Source organism: Trifolium pratense, linkage group LG3 (genome assembly GCF_020283565.1).
Source record: "Trifolium pratense cultivar HEN17-A07 linkage group LG3, ARS_RC_1.1, whole genome shotgun sequence".
Lineage (NCBI taxonomy): Eukaryota > Viridiplantae > Streptophyta > Magnoliopsida > Fabales > Fabaceae > Trifolium > Trifolium pratense.
This window is the reverse complement of record NC_060061.1, coordinates 36,821,289-36,848,410: the sequence shown is the minus strand read 5'-3', so window position 1 is coordinate 36,848,410 and position 27,122 is coordinate 36,821,289. Positions and strand designations below refer to the sequence as shown.

At 35.9% G+C, this 27,122-nt stretch overlaps 2 protein-coding genes across 2 annotated transcripts; one reads left to right on the top strand and one right to left on the bottom strand.

Moving 5' to 3' along the window:
- The first annotated feature begins 10,024 nt into the window (after positions 1–10,024).
- On the top strand, positions 10,025–12,955 carry LOC123915035 (protein FAR1-RELATED SEQUENCE 5-like). The gene is made up of 2 exons (XM_045966194.1): positions 10,025–10,930; positions 11,382–12,955. Exons 1-2 carry the CDS (start codon positions 10,045–10,047, stop codon positions 12,953–12,955), a joined length of 2,460 nt encoding a protein of 819 aa, XP_045822150.1. The 5' UTR covers positions 10,025–10,044.
- A 1,225-nt stretch (positions 12,956–14,180) lies between these two features.
- On the bottom strand, positions 14,181–26,920 carry LOC123915034 (the record flags this gene model as incomplete). The annotated part of the gene is made up of 4 exons (XM_045966193.1): positions 14,181–14,669; positions 15,188–15,307; positions 23,910–24,599; positions 25,793–26,920. Coding segments are annotated over 4 exons (2,427 nt in total), but the record flags the coding sequence as incomplete, so codon positions are not given.
- Between the last annotated feature and the right edge of the window lie 202 nt (positions 26,921–27,122).

The following is a 27,122-nucleotide window of genomic DNA, read 5'->3' as shown; positions in this document are numbered from 1 at the left end:
CAAGAATAAACCTAAGAATGCGATAACACCTCTTCTATACTTCCTGTACTTTGGATTATTAAGCCAGTTTCGTACGTTTGTTGTTATCATTTCCCGAACTGGATTAGCAGTACCAGTAGGATTAACAATTAATTTCGAAGCATCATCAGGAACATTAGCATTGTCTTCTTTGACATCAATCCTTAACTCACCACCATTTTCAATAGCATTTCGTATCTCCGGCAAAGGTCTTAAGCTCTCTCCAACCTCCAGCGACCATATGAACCGTGATTTTTCTTTCCCATTAGAAGCTTTTTCAGGAGACCCTATCAACGGTGATTTTCCTTTCCCATCAGTAGCTTTCTCCGGGGAACCATCATATTTCTTGGGCGGCGGTGAGTTCACATTACCCACTCCTCCGCTAGTATCTTTCTCAAGCATCGAAATCCCATAAGTAGAAGTTGGTATCTTTGATTGTTCTACGCGCTTGTGTGGACGCACTGGTTCGGTATATTGTTGTTTTTAGGGGTAATCAGCTCGTCTATTTCATTGATCATAAAGCCTTTTATAGGAAAAGTACACTAGCTTGCAGCTCAAGCCAACCAGTTGGCTATGCAAGCCTGCAGGCAAGGCAAGGCAGGCCAGGCTTGGCACGCGCGCGCCCATCTGCAGGCCAGCAGGCATGGCTTGGCTCAGGCTGCAGCCATTTCTTAAGGCACAAGCTAACCAGTCCTAACATACCCTCTCTTAATTGAACATATACAAACACAAAACAAACACAGCAAAAACAAAACAAATGTTCAATATACTAAGCTATTAACATCACACATGCCTAAGCCCTCCCTTAACTTGCAAAAGGACTCCAATTTCAAGGGTTTAGTGAGTAAGTCTGCTAGTTGCTCTTCACTTCTACAGTGAACCAACTCAATAGTTCCATCCTTAGTGAGATCTCTAAGGAAATGAAACCTAACATCAATGTGCTTTGATCTTCCATGCATAATTGGATTCTTTGAAAGTTTAATTGAGGAGCTGTTATCACAATAGATCAAAGTACACTCAGACTGCTTCATCTTCAAGTAATTCAGCACATTCTTCAACCAAATTCCTTGACAAGCACAAGCTGCAGCTGACACATACTCTGCTTCAGTGGTTGACAAAGTCACAATTGACTGTTTTTTAGAAGACCAAGAAATAGCACCACCTCCCAACATGAACACAAAACCTGTAGTGTTGTTCCTATCATCCAAATCACCAGCATAATCTGAGTCACACCACCCTTTCAAGCACAGACCTGAATTGGATTTAGACTTGTACAAAATTCCAAACCCTAAAGTACCTTTCAGATATCTCATAATTCTCTTTACAGCAGTGACATGCATCTCAGTTGGCCTTTCCATGAATCTTGCCACCAAACAAACTGAATAAGCCAAGTCAGGCCTTGTGGCAAGTAGATACATTAGACACCCTACCATTTGCTTATAGACAGTTACATCCGTTCCTTGCTCAGTTTCATCTCTAACAAGCTTGCAACCAGGGACTATAGGGCTGCTTACTTGATTACAATGTTCCATGCCAAACCTAGACAAGACTTCTGCTGCATACTTCTGCTGAGTAATGAAGATTCCATTGTTACTTTGATTAACTTCCACACCAAGGAAGAATCTCATCTTTCCTAAATCAGTCATAGCAAACTTCTTCTTCATAGATGACTTAAATTCATCCATCAATCCTTGATTGTTTCCAGTGTAGATCAAATCATCCACATACAAACTTACCAACAAAATTTCATTCTTCATACCATACTTGACAAATAAGGTATGCTCATATGGACATTTTTCAAACTTCTCTGCACTGAAGTAAGATTCAATTTTACTATACCAAACCCTTGGAGCTTGCTTTAATCCATACAAGGCCTTCTTCAATCTATACACCATGGACTTATCTTTGCTGATATACCCTAATGGCTGACTTACATAGATATTTTCTGTCAATTCACCATGTAAGAAAGCAGATTTAACATCCAGTTGGAATATCTTCCATCCATTATTAGCTGCAACTGCTAGAATGGATCTGATAGTGTCCCATCTTGCCACTGGTGCAAAGACTTCATGATAGTCTATGCCATGCTTCTGTGTGTAGCCCTTAGCTACTAATCTGGCCTTGTACTTATCTACTTCTCCCTTTTCATTAAATTTTGTTTTGTATATCCATTTCACACCAATGGAGTTACAGCCAGCTGGTAGAGTAGTGAGCTCCCAAGTATCATTATTCTTAATTGACTCCATCTCAACATCCATTGCCTGTCTCCAAACTTCATGTTTCACTTCTTCACTGTATGAAACTGGATCATTGTTAGTGTTGATCACTGCAAGATTGTGCAGTTCCAACTCATCCTCATCAACTTCTGCAGCTTGACCAGTTACATAGTCATTCAATCTTACAGATGGTTTTCTTATTCTTGGACCAAGTGGTGAACTTCTCTCAGCTTCACTATCACTAGATGTCTCATTGACCACATTTTCATTGTTGATAGCTGTAGCTTGCTCATCAGTACCAACTGGATCCTCATCATTACTTCCATCTGTTGAATCAATCTCTTCCCATTCATTATCAGTTTTAGCTGGCTTCTTTGGCTTGCTCCAATTCCAGCTTTTTGATTCTTCAAATATTACATCTCTACTGATTATGATCTTATTTTCAATAGGGTCAAAAAGCTTGTATGCTTTAGACTCTTCACTAACACCAAGCAAAACACACTTTTTGCTCTTGTCATCCAACTTCTTTCTTTGACTGTCATGAATGTGTACATGAGCCACACATCCAAAGACTTTAAAGTGATGCACAGATGGCTTCCTCCCACTCCATGCTTCCTCTGGTGTCATATCTTTCACACTGAGTGTAGGGCTCCTATTCATCACATAAGTTGCCCATTTCACTGCCTCAGGCCAGAATTTCTTAGGCACATTCCTTGCATGAATCATACTTCTGACAATGTTCAGCAATGTTCTATTTTTCCTCTCAGAGACTCCATTCTGCTGTGGAGTATAAGCTGCAGTTAATTGTCTTTTAATCCCTTCCTTACTGCAAAAGTCACTAAAGGCATTAGAGGTGTATTCACCACCTCTATCTGTCCTAAGACATTGTATAGCACATTTAGCTTCTTTCTCAACTAGGGCCTTAAAAGATTGAAAACATTCAAAAGCAAGAGACTTCTCTTTTAACACATAAACCCAGGTCTTTCTGCTGAAATCATCTGTGAATGTCATGAAGTACCTGCTTCCTCCATTTGACTGAGGAGTAATAGGACCACATATATCTGAATGGACCAGTTCAAGCTTTGCAGATGCTCTCCAATTAGCTTGTTTTGGGATAGAGTCTCTGGATTGCTTACCAGCCAAGCAATCAACACAATTATCTTCTATTTCTTCAAGCTCTGGTAGTCCCTTAACCATTTGCTTCTTGGATAGGGTATTCAATCCCTTGAAATGCAAGTGACCATATCTTCCATGCCACAGCACAGTTGACTCTTGTTTTGCAGATAACAAACATCTAGGGTTGATAACAGTTGCAGAAATCACATACATTCTATTGCTAGACATAGCAGTAGTGAACAACAAACCCTTTTCTTCATGATAAATCTTGCAAAAATCATCTTTAAAGATAACTGTGACTCTCTTTTGCTGCAATTGTCCTATGCTAATGAGATTGGTTTTCAAGCCAGGGACAAAGTACACATTGGTAATTACATGAACTAGATCATTAATCTTTAACCTCACACTACCTTTTCCCATCACAGCCATTCTTGAATCATCACCAAGTTTGACTGAATCTCTATAACTGTCATCAAAATCAATGAACCAATCTTGATGACCTATCATGTGATTACTACACCCAGAATCAAGATACCATGGTTCAATTGCATTAACTTTTGATCTTGATTAGTTCTAGACATAAGCAGCATTTCTTCTACACTATTGTATTCAGCATAGTGAACATTACCTTCATACTCAGGGCATTCACTCTGATAGTGTCCAAGCTTGTGGCATTTGAAGCATTCAACAAACTCTTTGTTTTGCCTTCCTCTGCCACGACCTCTACCACCATTGTTTCTTCCTCTCCCTCTACCAGCTCCTTTCTCAGGATTGGAGATTTTCAAAGCTTGTTCATCTGTACTTTCAGTCTGTCTCTTCATCCTTTGTTCTTGCACAAACAAACTACTCTGCAAGCTATCAATGGACATAGCTGTAACATCATTTGATTCCTCTATGGAGCAAACCACATAATTGAATTTTGAAGACATAGATCGCAAGATCTTTTCAACAACTTCAACTTCTTGCAGAGTTTGGCCTTGTGCACTCATGCGATTTGCAATAGCAAGAGTTCTTGAAAAATACTGTTCTACTGATTCATTCTCCTTCATTTCAAGAACTTCAAATTCACGTTTCAATGCTTGCAGGTGAGCACGTTTCACCTTCGTGGATCCTTGGTACTTGCGTTTCATAGCATCCCAAATGTCTTTGGATGTGGTGCGAACAAGAATCGTTTCCATAATGGAACGATCAATGGATTGAAAGAGGTAGTTCTTTACCTTCAAGTCTTTCAATTTGAGCGCTTCAATTGCTTGCAATTGTTCAGCTGTAGCATCAGGTGGCGCCGCCGTAATGCCTGGTTCAATTAAGCTCCAAAGTTCCTTCGATCGAATGAGATTCTCCATTAGCATTGCCCAATGTTCGTAATAGCCATCAAATTTAGGAACTTTTGTGTGATTGTACTTCGTTTCTTCCGCCATTGATGAAAAGAAGAAGCTTCAGATGAGGAAGAAAGAAGAAGAATCGTAACAGAAAACGGTTGCAAAAGTGGTTGTAACTGATTTTGGTTAGAAATTGCAATTTCTCTCTCCTCAGGTCCCTAGAGTAGAGAACCTGATACCAATTGTTGTTTTTAGGGGTAATCAGCTCGTCTATTTCATTGATCATAAAGCCTTTTATAGGCAAAGTACACTAGCTTGCAGCTCAAGCCAACCAGTTGGCTATGCAAGCCTGCAGGCAAGGCAAGGCAGGCCAGGCTTGGCACGCGCGCGCCCATCTGCAGGCCAGCAGGCATGGCTTGGCTCAGGCTGCAGCCATTTCTTAAGGCACAAGCTAACCAGTCCTAACATATATGTCCCTCAAGTTCTTGTATATCTTTTATTTTCTTTTTTATTAATAATATGAGCTATATAGGTGGAGGACGGGGAATGATATGGATTTCAATTAAATTGAGATGTATATCCTACCTTGACATCCAGATGCTCTTAATTTATAAAAAAAGAAAAAAAAATATAATTACGCATTTCAAAAACAAATAACACAACAACTTTATTCCCATCAATATATCTCGTAAAGAAATAATATGTCTTTTTTTTTTACGTATTAAATGACTCTTTAAATCATGTATATCATGTGAGATTGAATTTTATATATGATTGAAATACCTGGTGATTGTAAATTATAACTCCTATTGTTTTATTGATTTTTACGAAACCTCTATTCTATTATGTATCTTTTTTTACAATATTAATTTATGTATCTATTATTTATCAAATAACTTATAATATTTAAATACCCACAAATATATTTAAATGTCAACAATTCTTAGCTCAATTGACAGAAATGTCGAAATTGCTAGTTCAGACGTCATTTCATCTATCTACAAAAAAGAAAACTTATTATTTTTAAATAATAGAAATTTTTTGCAATATTATAATTATTTTATAAAAATATAATCATTACTTATTTTTTTGTTGCTCATTTGTTTTCATCTATTCTTTTTCTATTGTTTTATATTTTTCGCACACGTACAAAAAAATAAGAGACATCGTTGGAAACACACAAGTACTAAAAATTATTATTTATCTAAATTTTGATGTACTCCGTCCATTCTTCCGTACCTTTTTATAAGCAAATATTCTTATTGAATAATTGATATACATGGTGTCTAATATAGACCAAATAATCAATTATTCAATCATAATTTTTGCTTATAAAAAAAGAGAACAAAGAGTATACTATTATAAAAAATAATTACAAGTGTAAATAATTGTTATTTGTATAATTAACATAAACTATTATAAAAAATTAGGTGGATTATAGGGTGAGTGCTCAATTAAGTCACTCACCGGTGAAGCACATACAATATACCACAATAAAAAATGAGAACATTTAAATATTTATACACACAATCTTGTTCACACCCTTCTTCTCAGCTATGCAACTGCCAACCGCAACCTCTTCAACGGTGCTTCAATGGTGTAATTTCCACAAGTCCATATTTTTATTAACCGTTAAAAACTGCTTTTACCAAATTTTAAAAGAAAAAACCTCAAAGGATAGAAACTGCTCTTCATCTTTTGTTATTGTCATAGTCGCTATTATTTGGGTGAGAATGGCTACTATAACTTTTAAAAAATTATTTGCCGCATGCAAGCACATTTTTCTCGATTGAATTGAGTCTTTAACATGCTTAATAAAGCGATATGTGTTTTTCACATTTGTACCAGATTTTTTAGGCAAAGTGGTGGAACAAATTTTTTTAATAACAAAAAATGCGAACATTAATTAAGTAGGTGATGAATGATTGTTCATTCATAATGAGTGTTAAAGTTGCAGGACAGGTATTGATATGGGAAGATGGTGGCTGAACAAGGACACTAATAGGGGAAACATTGGTGTTTTTCTTTTATGGATTAATTTGTTTTTATTTTTATGTTGATTATTTGTTCTTTTATATTAATTTTAACGTATCTTTGTATTTTGAATATTTATATTAATATAATTTTTTCTGGCTTTTTGAAGAAAAAAATATTTTCGTCTCAACGCATATTTTTTACTATTTAAACTGATTTCACCAAGTCATGTATGCTTCACATACAATTTTTTCTTTCACCACTAGTATTTGGTTCACTGGACTGTCTGATCTAGTTCGGGGGTCAATTTTGACATCAAGTGATTATAGCCTCTTCCAATCGCAGTTGCGGGGCTACACATACAATCTTTATATTAAAAGTTTAAAACAAACTATTAACCATATACAAGCCATCCTTTAAAACTAGATCAATGAGTACTATAGTTCACAATATTGTTGTTATTTTGACGGATATTATTCACAATATAATAATTGATTTAACCGATTTTTTAAATAAATTTAAATTATCCTTCAAAAAATATAACTTTAAATTAAATTAAATAACAAATCCTTTGGGTGAGCAAAAGTTAATTAAGGGGGGAAGGGGAAGTAATAAACAGACAAATATTTATATAAAAAAAAAAGTAGACAAATATAAAAGCGTAGGTTTAAGAATGGGCCAGGAAAGGAAAGGCAACTTTGAGCAGCCTGCTTTGAAATGGGCAATGCTATCTACACCCCTCGCGCTTACTACCCACTCACTTCTCAATTTTTTTTTACAAACCCAACCCGTCTCTTGGATAGTATTCTATCATCTCCAAGGGGAGATGCGCCCCAATTGAAATGCAGTGTGCGATGCATGAGGTTCTTTGGGTAACATCTCTTATTCTTTGTGATTTTCTAGGAAACAAGAAAATTAAGCTAATCAAATCAAATGAGGGGAGACAAATTCCTCTCGGAACTATTGGGTCATCGGAAGAGTCGGAGGGATCATCTATATAACTATATTGAGTCAAGAGTAAAGCAACCACACAATTGAGTTTGACACTACGGTACATCTTTATCCAAAATCTTAAAGTATTACTTTTCAAACAACATAAAACTTAACTCACTCCACATTTACCACGACACCAATATCATCCAAACACAAATCAAATAAGCACAAGAACGCCTAAATGTTCATAGTATCAAGGGTGCATGTCTATCCCGGGTTCAGTTAGTCATCAAAGTGTCTTTCACGAGTATCAACACTTAAGTGTGGAGAGCTTTTAGAAAGTAAACCTTGTATACAATATGTGTTGATTAATGCTAACTTCTAATCTTTAAAAAAACATTTTTGAAAAGAAAAAAAAAACGTTACTATCACTAGCTAATTTTCAATTTGACGTTGATAACATGGAATTTTTAAATGCAAGAGACCACCGTAGGTTGGTGTTGTTGATGTGCCACACATATTCCATTCCTAAATAATGATAATGAAATTTTTTATTATTTTTTTTAATCAATGATAATGAAATTCTAACTTAGTGGTTGCTTATTCTCCCATTAACTTATAGTTATCGTGCACATTGCATTCACCTTTATTCTACAAATTCCCAGTCGTGTTGATTGCTCATTAGCGTCTTCTTCGCCATTATCGATCAAATTCAATATGCTATACCTTAACTTAAGTATTTTCTGGCCACATATATTGCTGATGCAATAGCTCCATTTCTATTCAAAAATATAGAGAAAATGACACCGTTTCTTGTTAATATATATCATGATTCATACCTATTACCAAGTCCTTACGGCACAATCAAAATTTATCATCATCATAATTATTGTTGTTTGATGTTTATTCAAAAAAAAAAAATTATTGTTTTTTGGCGTTCAAACTTGGATGATGGAAGATGCTACATCATTAGGAGGACGAAATCTTACATTAGGGTAAACATTTGCTTAAAGAAATAAGATAAGATAGGATAAGATTAATGGCGTAACGAGGATTCTAATTCTGAAGGCAAATGCTAACATGTGCCCTAAGGGCACATTTTAAGCTGCAATTAATGAACTAATATCCTACTTAATGTGTTTTAAAAATAGTAATAATTAACTTTATTAATTAAAAGATATGGTTCATAATATTTATTAATTATTTAAATAAATTTCAAAGTCAAAATGGGATACTTGCCAACGGCTGAAGTTATTATACATAAACCTGATACTTATGCACGGTGCATAAGTAAAGGACAACCACCAGATGTCATTTTTACACGTGTTACAATCTCAGCCTGTCAAAGGAATTGAACCTCAGCCTTCAGATTACGTGACACGTGTAATAATCACACTCTTTCACAGGAGCTAACGGATTCCGTCACCAAAATTAACAGAATTCTTCAAACGATTTCACACGAGCTTATCAAACCTTCTCAGACGATTTCTGCCGCCGGAATCATCATCTCTGTCACCGATTGCATCATTCGCCGGAATCATCATCATCCAAATCATCATCACGGTCACCTATTCCATGATTCGCTGAAATCATCATCACCGAAATCGATTTCATCATTAATCGACATCGCCGGCAACATTACTTCAAACACAGTTCAAATCACAGTGATCACATTTGATTTGGAGGTTGTTTCATGAGCTTTTTTTCTACTGATTTTGATTATTATGTGTTTTTCAGTACTTGTTAAATCTGTGAATGGTTGTGGTTATTTATTGATTTGCATGAAGAGGTACAAGAATCACTAGTTTGGGTGTTTAAGAAATTGCTAGTCTGCTGATTTTATCAGAGGGAGGGTGTTTTTTTCTGATGGATTTATGTTTTTAACAATTTTTGCATGGAGGCCATTGATAAGCCATTTTTGCACTAGTAATGGTTTCAGGAGACAACACATTGAAACCATTTAAATAAATGAATTCAGTATAACTAGAGTATGGTAACTGAATTATTAATCATGTAATTAGTGTATTTTTTAGCATAAACTGCTGCTTAATCATGTAACTAGAGTATGGTATCACATTCTCTATGTTTGCAAGCTTCTATACAGGGCAATGAACTGCTGCTTTAGTCATTGGTGATGCATATTACTATTATTCAATTAATTGTAATGTTGATGAATTTTTGGGTTGTATGTCTTCATATTAGTGGATTAATTCTAATGTATCATTATCAGCATCATCATCATTATTGTCATCTGCTTTAAATTAAATGCAACCATTATTATTGTTAAATGGTTTCCAGATGTGCAACAGTACAACCATTAAGACTGTTCAATGGTTTAAAGAACAACGCTTGTGTATGTAAATGGTATTTTAAGTATACTATTGCATGCATGTTACTTTGCTTGGTGTTTTTAGTGGTTAATTTAATGTTAAATGATTGTCGTTTATAGGGTATTGTTTCTGTTTTCAATGGATTTGACATCAACTTCATCTGGAATTGCCCAAATGCCTGTTGTTGATAGTTCAGACACACTTGCTGATAGTTTGCAATGCTACTCTCCTACTAAAAAAGAAACTTGGGAGTATCTTGCTTTTAAATCGGTTGAAGAGGTTGAAAAATTTTATGGTGATTATGCACTTAAAAGTGGGTTTTCAATTCGGATTTTGTTGAAATCAAGAAACAATTCACAGAATCAGCGAACTGATAAAATACACTATCTACGATATGGATGTAACAAACAAGGTTACAAGAAAGGAAGTTTGCTTGATCCGAAGAACAAGCCAAAATCAGAGAGTCCGGTTGTGGTTGAATTTGAGAAAGTAAAAGAAAAACCTGAGGAAAGGGTTGGTTGTACAGCTGCCATATTTTTGAAGTTGGATGAAACTCTGAATGTCTTTAAGATATACAAATGGGATGTGCCCCATTGTCATCCGTTACATAAACCGGAACATGGATGTTACTTGAGATCATTCAGACAAGTCAATGAAGTGCAAGGACAGCTTGCTGTAATAAATTCGAAAGCCGGGATGTCGATGAGAACTTCTTATGAAGTCATGGGTCAGGGAGTTGGAGGAACAGATAACTTGCCTTTTCGATTTTCAGATTTAAAGAATTATCTGATGACAAATCGGCAAAAAGAGATGCTAGTTGGTGAGGCAACCGTGATTCAAGATTTTTTTAGAAATGAAGCTCTGTCGAAACCATCCTTTTATTATGATATTCAAGTTGATGCTGCGGAAGATATAGCTAGTATTTTTTGGGCAGATGGGATTATGCAGCTTGATTATGCCTTATTTGGTGATGTTATAAGCTTTGATACAACTTACCGAACCAATAATCAGTATCGCCCTTTAGGTTAGTTTTTTGAACTTCTATCAGGTTTTGAAATTACTGGTTTGATATCATTATGTTATGCACTATGTTGCCATGAATAGTATAGGTAATTTGAACTTATTGAAACCATTTAGCCACAGTTATGGTTTCATTGTATAACATGTTTAAACCATTTGACCACTCTAATGGTTTCTAGCAGAATAACATATGAATAGTAGTTCCATCATTGTTTTCATCTAACCAAATTTGTACCTTATGAGATTTGTAGTCTTGTGATGTTATCAGAGGTGTTTTTCTTATATATTTCTTATAATTTCTAATGTAGGTCATTGGTAAACCATTTAGCCACAGTTATGGTTTCATTGTATAACATGTTTAAACCATTTGACCACTCTAATGGTTTTGCTATACTGTAACTTTGATATATGTTTTTTTTTTTTTTTTTTCTGATTCGGTTCATTTTACATTTCAGCTGCATTCATGGGCTTTGACAATCATCGTACAAGTGTGTTATTTGGCGCTGCCCTGTTGTATGACGAGACTGCAGCAACTTTTGACTGGTTGTTTACAACATTTTTGAAATGTATGTCCAATAAAAAACCACAATCGATATACACGGATCAGGCGACTGCATTGTTGAAGTCAGTTCCAAATATTTTTGAAGGTGTTTTTCATGGACTTTGCTCATGGCATATGGCAGAGAATGCAAAGAAGAATCTCGGGTCTCGTGCAAATAGTGCTTTTTTTGATGAGTTGAATATTTTGATTTCACATGTTGAGACTGAATCAGATTTTGATTACAATTGGGATCAGATGATGAAAACCTGTTTTGATGGAAGGCCAACTGCAGACTTTAAGTGGCTTGTTCAAACTTACAGGAATCGTATGCATTGGTCTTCAGCTTGGGTCAAATATCATTTTACTGCTGGTTTGAAAACAACTCAATTAAGTGAGTCCTTCAATGCCTTTCTCCGTCATTTTCTGCAGCCTGATCATTCACTTGTTATATTCTTCAATCATTTTAATATTATGGTCCAGAGAATGAGGGATAATCATACTGAGTTAGACTTTAAGGCTGCAAACACTAGAGCAAAAAACAATTATCCCAACAGTCAACTGATGCGGTTAGTTGTAAACAAATACACCCCAACTTGCTTTGCATTCATTCATAGGCAGTATGATTTTTCTTTCAAATACTTTTATGAAGAGGTCACACCCCAAGTTTCTGCATTTGATAAGGTTTTCAAAGTTTTTACAATTGTACATGTTGATGAACCTGAGGAAGTAGATGGTGTTAATTATGATGATGCTTGTAATGATGGGCCTTCAAACCGTGATGTTTTGGATGAAGAAGTTGCTGAAAACCTTTCCCCAAACTTTGAAAAGCATGATCGACTTGATGAACGGCTTGTGACAATTGATATTAGGGCCAAACGTATTAGCTGCACATGTCGTATGTTTGAGAACAGGGGTTTCTTGTGTCGACATATTTTCAAAATATTGGAGTTTTTAGGTGGTTCTGTGCAATATCATGGTTTGAAGACAATACCTGCAGAATATGTGTTAAAGCGTTGGTGTAGAGATGTGCGTCAGTCTGTTAAATCTACTATCAATGTTGCCACTGAAGGCGCGACTCAAGCACAACGATATCAACAAATTTGTGCTGTTACAGTTAACCTTTGTACACGTGTTTGTGCAGATCCTGAGGCTTCTCAAATTTTTCTTAATGGTGTTCTTGAAGCTGGGAGAAAGGCAGAGGAGTTTCTTAATTCGAAAGGTATTCATACAGTTCAATCTTCCGTGACGCCACCTAAGTCATCTTCCGTTACGCCATCTAAGTCTTGCAATACAACAGCTGTCAGTGAAGCATCTGATGCTCAAAAGTCGACTGGTCCAAAGTTCAAAAAAAGACCAAATCCAATTAGATCAAAGAAACGACTTAAAAGTGATTATGAATTGGCTAGAGAACACCAGAAATTCCTTATACACCGGAAGAGAAAACAGAGAGGGGCTGAGGATTTAAAGGGGAAAGAGTCTGCTGATTGATATTTTTACATGTTATAATTTTGTATTAGACTTTGTTACAGAAGCATTAGACTTGTATTAATCGTACTTGGTCATTTCATGTTTTTTGTTGGTATTATAATAACCATCGTCTATATTTTAACTACACTGAAACCATTAAGTACATCAAATGGTTCCCCAATATTATACAGCGAAACCATTGTTATTGCTAAATGGTTTCAATAACCATCGACTATATTTTATTGGAAACCATACTATAAGTTTATTGCTAAGAGATATTTGATTATTATGTTACTTTTAAATTTTATTGTTCAATGACATACTGTAAGTTACATCACAGCTTCCTAATATAATGGTTATATTGCTAATAGTTGTCTGCAACCATTAAGTACATCAAATGGTTTCGTAGGCCAACTGTCTGGAACCATTCATTGGGCAGAATGGTTTCGTAGGCCAAAGAAGATTAAATAAATTAAGACAGAAGACACACCCAAGGAGGAAGAATACAGTCTGATACACTAGTACATATATAATCGAGCTAACTCGTGAATCAAACTAATTGAACTATATATAATTTAAGTTTAGCTCAAATTTGACTTATTTGATTCATAAATCAAATTCAATGAATCAATGAGTCTATTCAACACACTTGTTTAAACTAATCTTAAAAAAACTTGACGTTCCACTAATTAACTTTTACCCATTAATCTTAGCTTGTTTCATATTGCTCAATGACATACTCTAAATTACATCACAGCTTCCAAATAATTGTCTGCAACCATTAAGTACATCAAATGGTTTTGTAGGATAACTGTATGGAACCATTCATTGGGCAGAATGGTTTACAAACTACACTGTCATTTGTGTATATTATATGGTACGAATAACGCAGAGATTGATTAGTTGAATGCTGGAATCATTACGTTTTAAATAAGAAGTGTATCTACTTCGTCGACAACGCTCCGGATACCATAAAGTTTAAATAAGAAGTTAATCATAGCATCAACATAAACAACTACATTTTACCATACAACGTAAAATCCATTAAAACTAAAATGTTATGTAAACAAATATTAAAATGTTTAAAACATCCTAAACCCTGTTGCCAAATGGTTTCTTTGTACAACAACTTGAAACCATTTAATACCACTAATGGTTTCTAACCATTTTACAGAGAAGCATCAAACCATTTTACAAATTGTAGTGCTTAACCATCAAGTTGCTTCTTTGTCAAAAAAAAAAACCATCAAGTTGCATCCTTCAGGACTTGTTCTTTTCTGGAATTGCTAGAGTTGGTTAATATAGCTGAACATAGATCAATGCGGAGATCCATAATTTTTGCAATCTTTCCATTGTCCCCATGTTTCCTAAGTTTGGACCAACCTTTGAAAGATTGCATTTCACCACCCCATTCATCAAGAAACTTTATGCAAAACACTCCACAATTGTCTGAATCAACTTGAGTAGGCACCTTTGGTGTATCCCAATTGAATGTGGTGAATTGGAAAGGCATTTTGATTTTCCATAACTTATATAATTCTGTCATAAATGCTTCCACCTCATTCAGCCAAACATCAAACATCTGTTTGTATAAGCTAGGTTCACCATTTGGTAACTGCAATTTCTCTCCTCCCCCCGTCAAGCTGTTTAGGAATTCAAATTTGTGGCTTTTAAAATTGACGACAAAGCAGACATAATGGCTTCCTGGATTGCCAGCTATTGCTGGTGTCATGATCTGTTCCATCATGTCAAACATATTATTAAAATTAAAATAAAACGATGTCTAAAATCATATTACTAAACTAAATTTATCATACTTAAATCATCATATCAAACATATTACAAATTAATGAAACCATTTTACAAGAGTAATGGTTTCAGTGTACAAATCCAGAAACAATGATAGATTATGTAGATTACTGATTTTCAACAATGTGAAAGTCAGATTCTTTCTTCATACACCAACTCACATGTTAGAGACTCAACAATGTATACATAAAAAAGTCAAATTGTTATTAGCCTATGATGGATTTTTACACTGAAACCATTATTCTTGATAAATGGTTTCATTAATTTGCACACTGAAACCATTACTCTTGATAAATGGTTTCAGTTATATATATACACTTGTATTGAAATAGCATTAGTTGAAACCTACTAAAGGATGGTCTCCCAACATGCAGATTACTGATTATGCATTTATACTTAATGTATTAACAAACTAATCAAACAGTACAAAATTGATTTACTTACGTATTCTAGCTTTGTAGGGTCAATGGCCTTCCAATCCATGTACTTAAAATTTTTCAGTCTGTCAACGAATCTCCAGTGCGCAATTGTTTTAGTTACAGGAGGCATTCTTTCCATGTCAAACTGGTTATATAAAATGAGTAAAAATCAATAAGATTATGTAAAAGTATTGAAATTGTTAATATTAAAGGGATATAATACATACATAATTAACCAATGGTGTCTCTTGTTGCATAGTGAATAGTTCATATTGCCTTATCAAAAGACTAGCTTTAGCCTCTTGAACCTTTTCATTACCATCATAGGTAGCACACATAGAATCAAAGATAGATTTAGCAGTAGACTTGTTTTCTATTCTGACATAATCTTCATGTCTAATAGCACCAACAACAATGTCCTTTACTCTATGATGCTTAGTGTAGGTTTTTAGGTTAGCTGGTGTGAGTAACTTTCTATGCTCAATGGACAATCTTCCATGTTCATTTAAGTTTTCAAAAGTTACTCCCAACTCAACCAAATCCCACAACTCATGATCAATAGCAGTAATATTGCTATACAATCTCTCTTTCCACCACTCAAATAATGATGCATCACCATTGAATATAGGGGCTTTTCTGTTGCCACTATGTTCATGTGATTCATTACTCAAGTAGTCATAACCAAAAGCATTTCTAGGACCACCACCAGCTCCACTGGCCTCTTCACCGGTTGTTCTAGTGCTACTATCGTCTCCTCCAGACATAGTGTTCTCACAAGATCTTTACTGTCTCACTGTTAAGTGAAAGTAACAGACCAGAGCTCTAGATACCAATTGAAGGTGTGAAAACACAAGAAGGGGGGGGGTTGAATTGTGTTTTAGCTAAGTTAAAACTTTTTCAAGTTCTTAACTTAACTAAGTTAGCAGCGGATAAATAACACACAATATAACAAGAGAGAGAGAGAAATCACACAAGCAATTTATACTGGTTCCTCTCACAAAACGAGAGTAGTCCAGTCCCCTTGCACTTCCAAGGGATTTCACTATAATCACACAAGATTACACCTGCTCAAGCACACAAGCAAGAGACTTCTCAACAATGCTCAAGCACACAAGCTTAAGACTTCACACTTAAGCACACAAGCTTAAGTTTCACACTTAAGCACACAAGCTTAAGTTTCCTCAAGAATAATAAAGTATATAAAAATATACAAATGCTCTTAGATGAACCTAAAGAGAGCAAATACAAATAGTACAGAGTATTTGACTAAAGTGCAAAAACACTTAAGAAAGGTTCAGAGCTTGTATATCACAAGGTTCAGAGTTTGTTTAGCACACGTTCAAATCTTGATTATTGTTGTATATAGTTGTAGCTGAATCTTCTAGTATATATACCACTAGAAAAGAGTCGTTGCAAAAAGAACCGTTGGAGTTGATAACCTTTTGTCTTCAAGCAGTCTGTCTTGATGCAGTTTGGTTGTATCCAAAACTAAGAAAGAGTTTCAGGTACTTTGACTACTGCAGAGAAGACTTTCCTTATTCAGCTAACAAAACTGAAGACCCACGTTCTCAAGTTAGGACAGACAGAACAGAGGTAGCTGAACTGATCAGACTTGAGAGGTCCTTTTCTTCATTGGTAGAAGAGTTGACTTGTAAAGAGAATCTTCACAGCTTTCAAAGAGATCTTCAGAGTTTGATGAAGCTTGTAGACAGACAAGAAGTTCTGAAGACTTCATCCTCTGAAGGTTGTAACTTCTGAAGTCCAACATCTTCTGAGCGCTTGTGAACTTCTGAATTCACATCCTCTGAACTTCACTCAGAGCTTATATGATGCTTATATCTGCGCACTTAAAATAAATTTTTAGTCTTTCCAATTTGTTAATTAATACTTTGTTATCATCAAAACCTTTATAGATTTAGGGGCAAACATTTTCAAATCAATTTTGTTCCAACAATCTCCCCCTTTTTGATGATGACAAACATAAGTATTAATTGACAATTGTTGTTAAATTAACTTATCATGTTTCTCTTAGGTTTATGAGGTTTGCAAGCTCCCCCTAAGATTGATACTTCATAAAGTCTGAACTTTATGTTTTATCCATGATATTTTAATTTAGTATAAGATTAAGATGGTTTGAAATAAAACAAATTTCATGTCTTTCTTCAGAGTGAGAGGTTTGCAAGCTCTCCCCCTGAGTCTCATAAGGCTAAGTTAAAATTGCACTCTTAACTTATCCTTACTTATGAAATTTATTTTAGTTTCAACTAACTTAGTCTCCGCATTAAAATACGTAAAACAACTTAACAACTTAAAAGTAACAACTTTTAATTTAACAGATAAAAGCGAGATAAAAGGCGTGGTTTCAGTTTTGGCACTTATCAATTAATGCGTAACTACTCCCCCTTTTGTCATTATCAAAAAGTAAAACAAATTTAGATAACCAAGACAGTCAAAGAAGAAGAGTGGTTGTTACAAAAGGCGAATTAAATTCAAAAACAAAAACCAACGCGCTCAAGGTTTTATAAAAGGTGAACTAGTTAACATGCCTTCTTCACGTAAAAACAAGAATAAGCAAGTGAAGCAAGAGAAGGTAGGAATAATGAAAAGATTTAGCTTACGCATCGCAGAGTTTAAGAGAAAGAAGAACGAAGAGAAACGCGAAGACGAAGAGAAAGATAAAGAAAACAACAAGAAACCACAAGAAGCTGAGATAATAATCATCTCTTCAGATTCTGAAGCTGAAGAGAATGAAGATGATGCTGACTATGTTGAGTTCCTGGCTAGCTATGTTCCAGAAGAGGAACAAGAAGAAGAAGAAGAAGAACAACACCCAGATCCCATTGAAATTTCATCAGAGGATGCTGAGGAGAAATCAGAGATTTCTTCTGAGTTTTATCCATCTGATTAGGATTAGGTTGACTTTTTCTTTTTCTTTTTACCAATGTACTCAACATGGTTAACATTAATAAAAGTTTTATTTTTAAAAGCATCTTGTGTTCTTATGGTCTTATTTATCAAAAAAATATAAATATTAAGTGAACATGAAAGAAGTAAGCAAGCAAAACATAAACAAAACAACCTGAAATAGATAAACCAGAAAAAGTGTTCAGAAGATAAACAGGAAAATAAAACGAAAGCTTAAAACAAGTGCATAGAATCCTAGGGTTTCTTAAGATAGGCTAAGAGTTGGTCGAATTTGTCATTCAAGGATCCCACATTGGAAACTAAACCATCCACCTTGGTTTCCAATGTCTCTTGAGCAGCTCTTTGACGTTCTAAACCTTCTTGCTGTTCCCTCAGGGCTTCCTGAAATATCTGCAACTGATTAGCCACCGTAGGAGCTTGATCTTCAACTATAGGCACTTGTTCTTCAACCAAAGGTGCCTTGCCTTTATCAGAGGGTTCACCTTCCTCTGGGTAGTCAATCATCAGCACATCCTCTTGGTTCTGAGAGGCAAGCACATCCAGTACATCCTCTTGTGTGACATCTTCATTAGGTAGCTCATGTGCCAACTCAGCAACCCTAGCAGCAGCTTCTTCCAGACGTTCAGTTTCAATCCTTTGATCCTCAAGACGTTGCAAAATAGTAGAATCAACCCATCAATCATTGAATGCAGACAGACGCCTCACAGCAGCAGCTATAGCAACAAGCTTAGCACGCTCATGCTCTTCATGATTGAACGGCGTTAACCTTTTCAACTCAGCCCTAGCCAAACTGTTCCTCATGAAGCTTATACCATCCAGATCCCTTTGACTAACAACGGCCTTAATCTCTTCAGCAGCAACATCCAAAGCATTGCAAATCCTTGCCTTAATGCTTGAAACCTCTAGGTCCACATCAGAAGGACAAACTAAGAACCTGTCCTTTATTGTAGATAATCTAAGTAAATCTTCATGAAACTGAGTGGATAGATTACCAAAAGGGTTGGATGATGAGGGTGAAGGATTGGGAATGGTAGAGAGATTTGGTGTTTCATTAGCAGGGTTGTCAATAATAACAACTTCTGCCTCTGAAGGCTTGGGAGCACAAGTGGGAATACGCTCAGGAGAAGCATGTTCAGCACTTGGGTTAGGATGGGGTTCAGGGGTTGGTTCAGATGATGAGATGTCAGAAGTAGATTCAGGGTGAATGTGTTCAGGAGATGGTTCAGGAGATTTAGGTTCAGGGATTGGTTCAGGAGCAATTTGTTCAGGAGTTGGGTTAGGAGATATTGGTTCAGTGACAGGAATATCTGGTTGAGGGTCAGATGGTGGAATGTCAGGTTGAGGTTGAGGTTGAGGTGATTTAGGTTTAGGAGGTGAGCTAGATTTGTGTTGAGTTTCATGAGAAGGAGGGTGATTATTGAGAGGGTCAGGGCTCAAATGTTTTTCTAGTTCAGATAGGGGATTATCAGAGGTTGGAATATCAGAGGTTGGTAAAATAGTTCTGAGAGGTTTGGTGTAACCTATTCCAATCTCATTTTCATTGAAGACATACTTAGTAGATTTACCTTTATCTTTGGAAGTAGGAGCAGGTCTTTTCCTCAAACTAGCAGCAAGAGTCTCCTCATCAGATTCAGTCTCATCTTCTGATGTAGATCCTTCAGATGAACTGTCTGAACTATCTTCCTCAATAACAATAGGCTCTTTTGAAGCTCCTTCAGCAGCCTTGGTAGTAGATTCTTCATGCTTCCTCTTAGTCCTTTGCTCAACCATAGCTTTTTCTACCTTAATCTTCTTCTGAACTAGAAGATCTGGCTTAGGAAGATCAGCTTGAGCTTCAGCCTTTCTCTTTGGTTTCCTCTTAGGGTTATACAGATTTACAGGAGCAGGAGGAACCATACTCCTGTCCACAACAAAACCTTCTTGTCTGAGCACTTCCAAGTAGTCCTGAATGATGTGCTCAGCATCAGCTTCTGAGATAATTGGATATCCATCCACATACAGACGATCCTCAAGCCTAACAGTGAACTCTTGTGGGGGAGCAACAGGCTTAGATGCAATCAAACGCATCTTGGACAAAAAATTGGCGTTCAGAATTTCTGGATAAAACTTCTTCTCAACCAATTCAGGGTGGAATTTCTTCAAGTTCTGAACAACATGACCTTGATGCAGAAGGTCTGACAACAGCCTAGGATAAACTATAGTAGTTTTCCTCTGAGATTTACTTGCAAGAATGGCTTCACAAATCCGTTCAAAGAAGTAATCTCCAAGATTAACCTTCTTTTCTGTCAGAAGGAAATACAGCAGATGACGATGAGTCCAGGAGATTGTATCAGTCCCACCAACTCTTGGACTGATAGCTGCTAAGATGATCTTGAAAAGAACTCTGCATTCATCAGTCAAACCCTTTACTTTCCCTTTTAAAGAGAAATCTGTGCATATGAGATGCAGAAGATCATCTCTGTATCTTGTATCCTTTTCAAACACATCTAACTCTATTCCAGAGTTAGGTAGACCAAGAAGAGCATTGAAATGAATAGGCGAGAATGCCATGTTCATCCCACAGATATTAGACCTAATCTGTACACCTGTAAAATCCAGCAAACCCATTTCCTTCCTAGTTTTACCCTTCAGACTAGGATTTCTTTCTATTGCAGCAAGCTCTTCCTTCTTAGCTTCATGCTTATCAAACACCTTTGCTTTCATCCAAAATTTCTTCAACAAATCTGGATAAATGGGACCATTAAGCATGTCAAAGTACTTATCCCATCCCTGAGTGATAAAGTACTTTTTAACATCAAACCCATTAGCTTGTAGACCGTCGAAATCAACCATCTTCTCTGAAAGAAAAATGAGTTCAGATTCTGGAAACTCCATCTCGTTCCCAACGATCTGAAGATTTTTGAATATGAACGGTGGAATCCTTTTTGACGAAGAAGACGAAGCACCAGCCATTGTTGGAGATTAGGGTAAGGTTTGGAAAACTAACGAGAGAGAAAGAAAGTTTGTTGGAGGTTTAGAGAGAATATGAAAGTGTAGGTTGTGAGAGTGAATAGTGTGCAAGTGTATTGTGTAAGTTTTATTTAAATGCACACAGTTAACACGAAAATAGCAAATTTGGGAAGTTACGCTAATTGACAGAAAGTTGAATACCAAAAATCATCATTAACCACCCACTACCTGACACACGTAGACCACGTGCAGAAATTTACTCGGTAACTGCTATTTTAATGGACAACTGTTCAGCACCTGAATACTAAACGTTTCCCACTTAAATAGTTCAGAGCATCTGAGTTATTTAAAATTCTCTATCAGAGTTAAGTACTTCAGAGCTTGTGTTTCAGATGTTCTGAATCATAAGTTCTGATATACATAACCTCTTACACTTTAATTGCCAAAAAAAATTTTCATTCAGAGATTGAAAACATGTTCAGATGTTTCTTTATAAAATCAAATCTTTCAACAGATAAGGCTTTAGTAAATATGTCAGCCCATTGATTTTCAGTATCAACAACCTTGATATCTATAATGCCTCTCTGAACATAATCTCTGATAAAATGGTGCTTAATTTCAATATGTTTGGCTCTAGAGTGTAGAATAGGATTTTTAGATAAATGAATGGCTGCAGTATTATCACAATATAAAGGAATATTGTTACTGCTTACCTGATAATCTTCTAACTGATATTTTAGCCAGAGTAGTTGTGTGCAACACTTAGCTGCTGAAATGTATTCTGCTTCTGCTGTAGACAAAGCTATAGTAGTTTGCCTCTTACTAGCCCAGGAGATAAGGTTTTCACCAACAAATTGACAATTGCCACTTGTGGATTTTCTTTCAATTTTATCTCCAGCATAGTCAGCATCACAGAATCCATTTAGCACATAATCATTGGATTTCTTATAGAGAAGTCCAAGATTAGTTGTTCCTTTCAGATACCTAAAGATTCTCTTTACAGCTGTAAGATGAGATTCTCTAGGATCTGACTGGAATCTTGCACATAAGCAAACACTGAATAAAATATCTGGTCTAGAGGCTGTCAGATAGAGTAAGGAACCAATCATACCTCTGTAGACCTTTTGATCTACCTTTCCTTCATCATCTGACTTGCCCATGTTGGTAGTTGGATGCATAGGAGTATTCATTATCTTGCAGTCATCTAAATTGAATTTCTTCAGAAGTTCTTTAGTGTATTTTGATTGATGAACATAAGTTCCTTCCTTCTTCTGATTGATTTGAATTCCAAGAAAGAATTTCAACTCTCCCATCATGCTCATTTCAAATTCATCCTGCATTATCTTAGAAAAATTCTTGCACAAAGCAGCATTAGTTGAACCAAAAATAATATCATCAACATAAATTTGAATAATTAAAATGTCTTCTTTGGTTGTTTTTCTAAAAAGTGTGCAATCAACCTTTCCTTTCTCAAAACCCTTTTCAAGAAGGAAATTACTGAGTCTATCATACCAAGCTCTGGGAGCTTGTTTCAGACCATACAGTGATTTCTTCAGTTTAAAAACATGTTCTGGGTTTGAGATATCTTCAAAACCAGGAGGTTGCTTAACATACACTTCTTCAGAAATGAAACCATTTAAGAAAGCACTTTTAACATCCATCTGATACAAAGTTATACCATGATTAACAGCATAAGATAGAAGTAACCTGATTGCTTCAAGTCTAGCAACTGGTGCAAAGGTTTCAGTATAGTCAATCCCCTCTTGTTGACTATAACCTTGTGCAACCAATCTAGCCTTGTTTCTTACCACTTCACCTTGTTCATTCAGCTTGTTTCTGAATACCCATTTTGTTCCAATAATGTTCTTGTGTGAAGGTTTAGGCACTAGAGTCCACACATCATTCCTTTGGAATTGATTCAGCTCTTCTTGCATTGCTACAATCCAAGCATCATCCTTCAGAGCTTCATCAATCTTTGAAGGTTCCATCATTGAGATAAGACCAACTAATGATTCCTCATTTCTTAGTTGAGATCTTGTCTTTCTTGGACTATCCTTGTTGCCTAAAATCAGTTCCTCTGGATGTGATGATTTGTATTTGAAAGTATTTCTTGGGGGCACATCATCTTCAGACTCATCAACATCAGGTTCAGCAGATGCTTCAGTTCTTGGTTGTTCAGAGTCTGTAGGAACTATTGTGTTCAGAGGTACTTCAGAGAATGGATGTTCTGAGTAGTTTGGAATATCTGAATATTGATCCTCTGATACCTGAAATCTAGACAAACCTTCCACAAGCTCTGACACTTGGTCAGGCTCTTTGTCATCAAATTTGACATGCATACTTTCTTCCACAGTGTGTGTTTCAGAAATATACAGTCTGTATGCTTTTGAGCGCTCAGAGTATCCTATAAAGATACCCTTATAGCCTCTAGCATCAAATTTCTTTAGATGGACTTTGTTGTTCAAGATATAACATGTACATCCAAACTGATGAAAATAAGAAATATCAGGCTTCCTTCCTTTGAACAATTCATAAGCAGTTTTGTTCAACTTAGATCTGATATAGATTCTATTTTGAACATAACATGCTGTGTTTACAGCTTCTGCCCATAAAAACTTTGCTACATTTGTTTCATGCATCATGGTTCTGGCCATTTCTTGCAGAGTTCTATTCTTCCTTTCTACAACCCCATTTTGTTGAGGTGTTCTAGGAGAAGAGAATTCATGCAGAATGCCATATTTTTCACAAAAGTTTTCAAAAGGTTCATTTTCAAATTCTCCACCATGATCACTTCTAACTTTTAAAATAGTGTAGCCTTTTTCATTTTGAATTTGTTTGCAGAAGATGCTAAACTCATCATAAGCTTCATCCTTTGTTCTTAGGAATTTTACCCAAGTCCATCTACTGTAATCATCAACAATTACTAATCCATACTTCTTTCCATTGATAGAGGCAGTTTGAACTGGCCCAAAAAGATCAATATGAAGAAGTTCCAATGGTCTTGAGGTAGAGACAATGCTCTTAGGTTTAAAAGAAGATTTTGTAATCTTTCCTTTTTGACATGAACCACAAAGTGTGTTTGAGTGATATTTGATTTTAGGTAAACCTCTGACCAGGTCAAGCTTACTAAGCTTAGAGATTAACCTCCAGTTAGCATGGCCTAACCTCTTATGCCAGATCCATTTTTCTTCACTCAAGGTCAAAAGACACATCACTTTTTGTTCATTCAAATCAGAAAGATTAATTTTATAAACATTGTTCTTTCTCAGACCTTTGAATATAATGGAATTATCAGATTGTTTGGTTACAGTACATGATTCCTTATTGAAGACAACTACATAACCATTGTCGCAAAATTGACTTATGCTCAATAGATTATGCTTAAGTCCATCAACTAACCAAACATCATTAATAGATAGAGAAGAATTACCTACTGTACCTGTACCTATTATTTTTCCTTTTTGATTACCTCCAAATCCAACAGATCCTCCTTCTTTCATAGTCAGCTTAGAGAATAGTTGTTTGTCACCAGTCATATGCCTCGAACATCCACTATCCAGATACCATGAGTGTTTCATGATATTTCTTTGAGTGGCAGGCTGTATGAGAAACAACTTTAATCATTGCGATAGAACTCTTCATCACAGTTAATGATAAAGTCATCCCAATATTCTTCCTCTTCATTAATCAAGTTCTGATTGTTAACTTGAGAACTTGTCAGCCATTGGTCTAGGACATAAGCCCTTCTTCCTTTGCACAAGACTTGTTTCCACACATTAGGTAGGACATATCCTTTCCTAGTTGGTAAATCTGAATGGTACATAATTTCAGCTTTTGGTACCCATCTTCTGGGTCCACGCTTGTTAGTCCACAAATGTTTACTGTGTTGTTGAGTGTGAGAGAAAGATTTTGGTTTGGAATAATAACTCTTTTGAAAATGTTTCTTAGTTTGAGTTCTGTTATTATTCCAGGACTTGGATTGTTTATGCTTCCAGAGTTTGTATTTACCACCAGTCCATTGATTTGACTGGTTATATTTACTGACTCTAGAATCATAAATGACCTTAGTCCTATGTTGCCTCTGAGGTTTGATGTTTGACTTTCTTTTAAGAACTTCTGAGCCTTTAGGTTGACTTTTCTCATGAACTAGAATTCCTCTGGTTCCAGAAGTTGAAGCCTCAGATTTTGAAACTTTCAGAACATCTGAACTAATACTGTCAAGTTCTGAAAAGCTTTTATCTTCTGAGCTTTTCTTCCCAGATCCTGAGGAACTTGGTTCCTCTGAGTTGTCATTTCCCAAATCTCTCAGATTATTGTCCTCATCTTCCAGAGTACCAAAATTCTTTCCTTCTTCACTCTGAGGTACAACATAGTAAACCCAAGATTTTCCAACCTTTTTGGGATAGGTCTTTAGCTTTGAATATGTTCTACCATATTCATAGCCAAGTCCCTCTCCTCTATGTCTCATGACATTATAAACAAGATTAGCAGCTTTGCTCTTACCAAGGTTGAGATGCACAAACTGTTGGAGAGCTATTTCCTGCTCATCAATAGGTTTGTGACAAACAGCACAACCTTTTTCAAAGTCATTTACTCTATTCAGAGTTTCTTGATATAGACTTTGAAAATGTTCTGCTTGTTCAGTCAGAGTGTTAAGCTTTTCTTGAAAAATTTTTTGTTTACCCAACACTCTGAGATGTTTCTCAATGACCTTGTTAAGTGCAGTTATAAGTTGAGATTTAGAGCAGTCAGAAAATACCTCATCAGTTACTTCTGAATCTGATTCTGATTCTGATTCATCGTCTGAGTCTGCATCTGAGTCAGTTGAAGCCATCAGGGCTAGATTTGCCTCTTCTTCTTCCTCAACTTCTTCCTCAGATGATAGCTCTTCAAAGGTAGCCATCAGACTCTTTCTCAATTTACTCTTGAATTGTTGCTTCTTTGAACTGTATCTTTTGCTTTTTTCTTTAGCAGACATTTCTGGACAATCAGCAATAAAGTGTCCAGGCTTCTTACAGTTGAAGCAATTCTTCTGATCATCCTTTTTGCTGACAAAATTTCTGGAGCTGTTACCTCCTCTGAAATTTCTTTTGTTAAATCTGTTCCATTGCTGAAACTTGGTGAATAAAGCAAACTCATCCTCATTCATTTCATCCTCTTGACCATCAGCAGAAGATTCTTCTTCAATATCAAGAAGCTGAGTCTTAAGAGCCTTAGAAGTAGTCTTAGTTGACTGTAAAGCCACTGACTTAGACTTCTTCTTAGTTTCTGAGTCAGCATCTAGAACCATCTCATGGCTTCTGAGATTGCTTATCAGAGCTTCAAGACTCAGAGTCTTGAGATTTTGAGCTTCCTCTATTGCAGTGACCTTAGGTCTCCAAGCAATAGGAAGACTTCTCAGAATCTTCTGAACATGGTCATAGGTTGAATAACTTCTCTTAAGAGCTTTAAGACCAGATACAAGGATTTGAAACCTTGTAAACATAGTCTCAATGTTTTCATCTTGTTGCATAGTGAATAGTTCATATTGCCTTATCAAAAGACTAGCTTTAGCCTCTTGAACCTTTTCATTACCATCATAGGTAGCACACATAGAATCAAAGATAGATTTAGCAGTAGACTTGTTTTCTATTCTGACATAATCTTCATGTCTAATAGCACCAACAACAATGTCCTTTACTCTATGATGCTTAGTGTAGGTTTTTAGGTTAGCTGGTGTGAGTAACTTTCTATGCTCAATGGACAATCTTCCATGTTCATTTAAGTTTTCAAAAGTTACTCCCAACTCAACCAAATCCCACAACTCATGATCAATAGCAGTAATATTGCTATACAATCTCTCTTTCCACCACTCAAATAATGATGCATCACCATTGAATATAGGGGCTTTTCTGTTGCCACTATGTTCATGTGATTCATTACTCAAGTAGTCATAACCAAAAGCATTTCTAGGACCACCACCAGCTCCACTGGCCTCTTCACCGGTTGTTCTAGTGCTACTATCGTCTCCTCCAGACATAGTGTTCTCACAAGATCTTTACTGTCTCACTGTTAAGTGAAAGTAACAGACCAGAGCTCTAGATACC

What these genes read in the sequence shown, in the direction of transcription:
- LOC123915035 (XM_045966194.1), top strand. Translation starts at nt 10,045, where the DNA reads ATGGATTTGACATCAACTTCATCTGGAATTGCCCAAATGCCTGTTGTT. An exon ending in TAATCAGTATCGCCCTTTAG is followed by an intron (nt 10,931 to 11,381) that starts GTTAGTTTTTTG and finishes TTTACATTTCAG; the next exon opens with CTGCATTCATGGGCTTTGAC.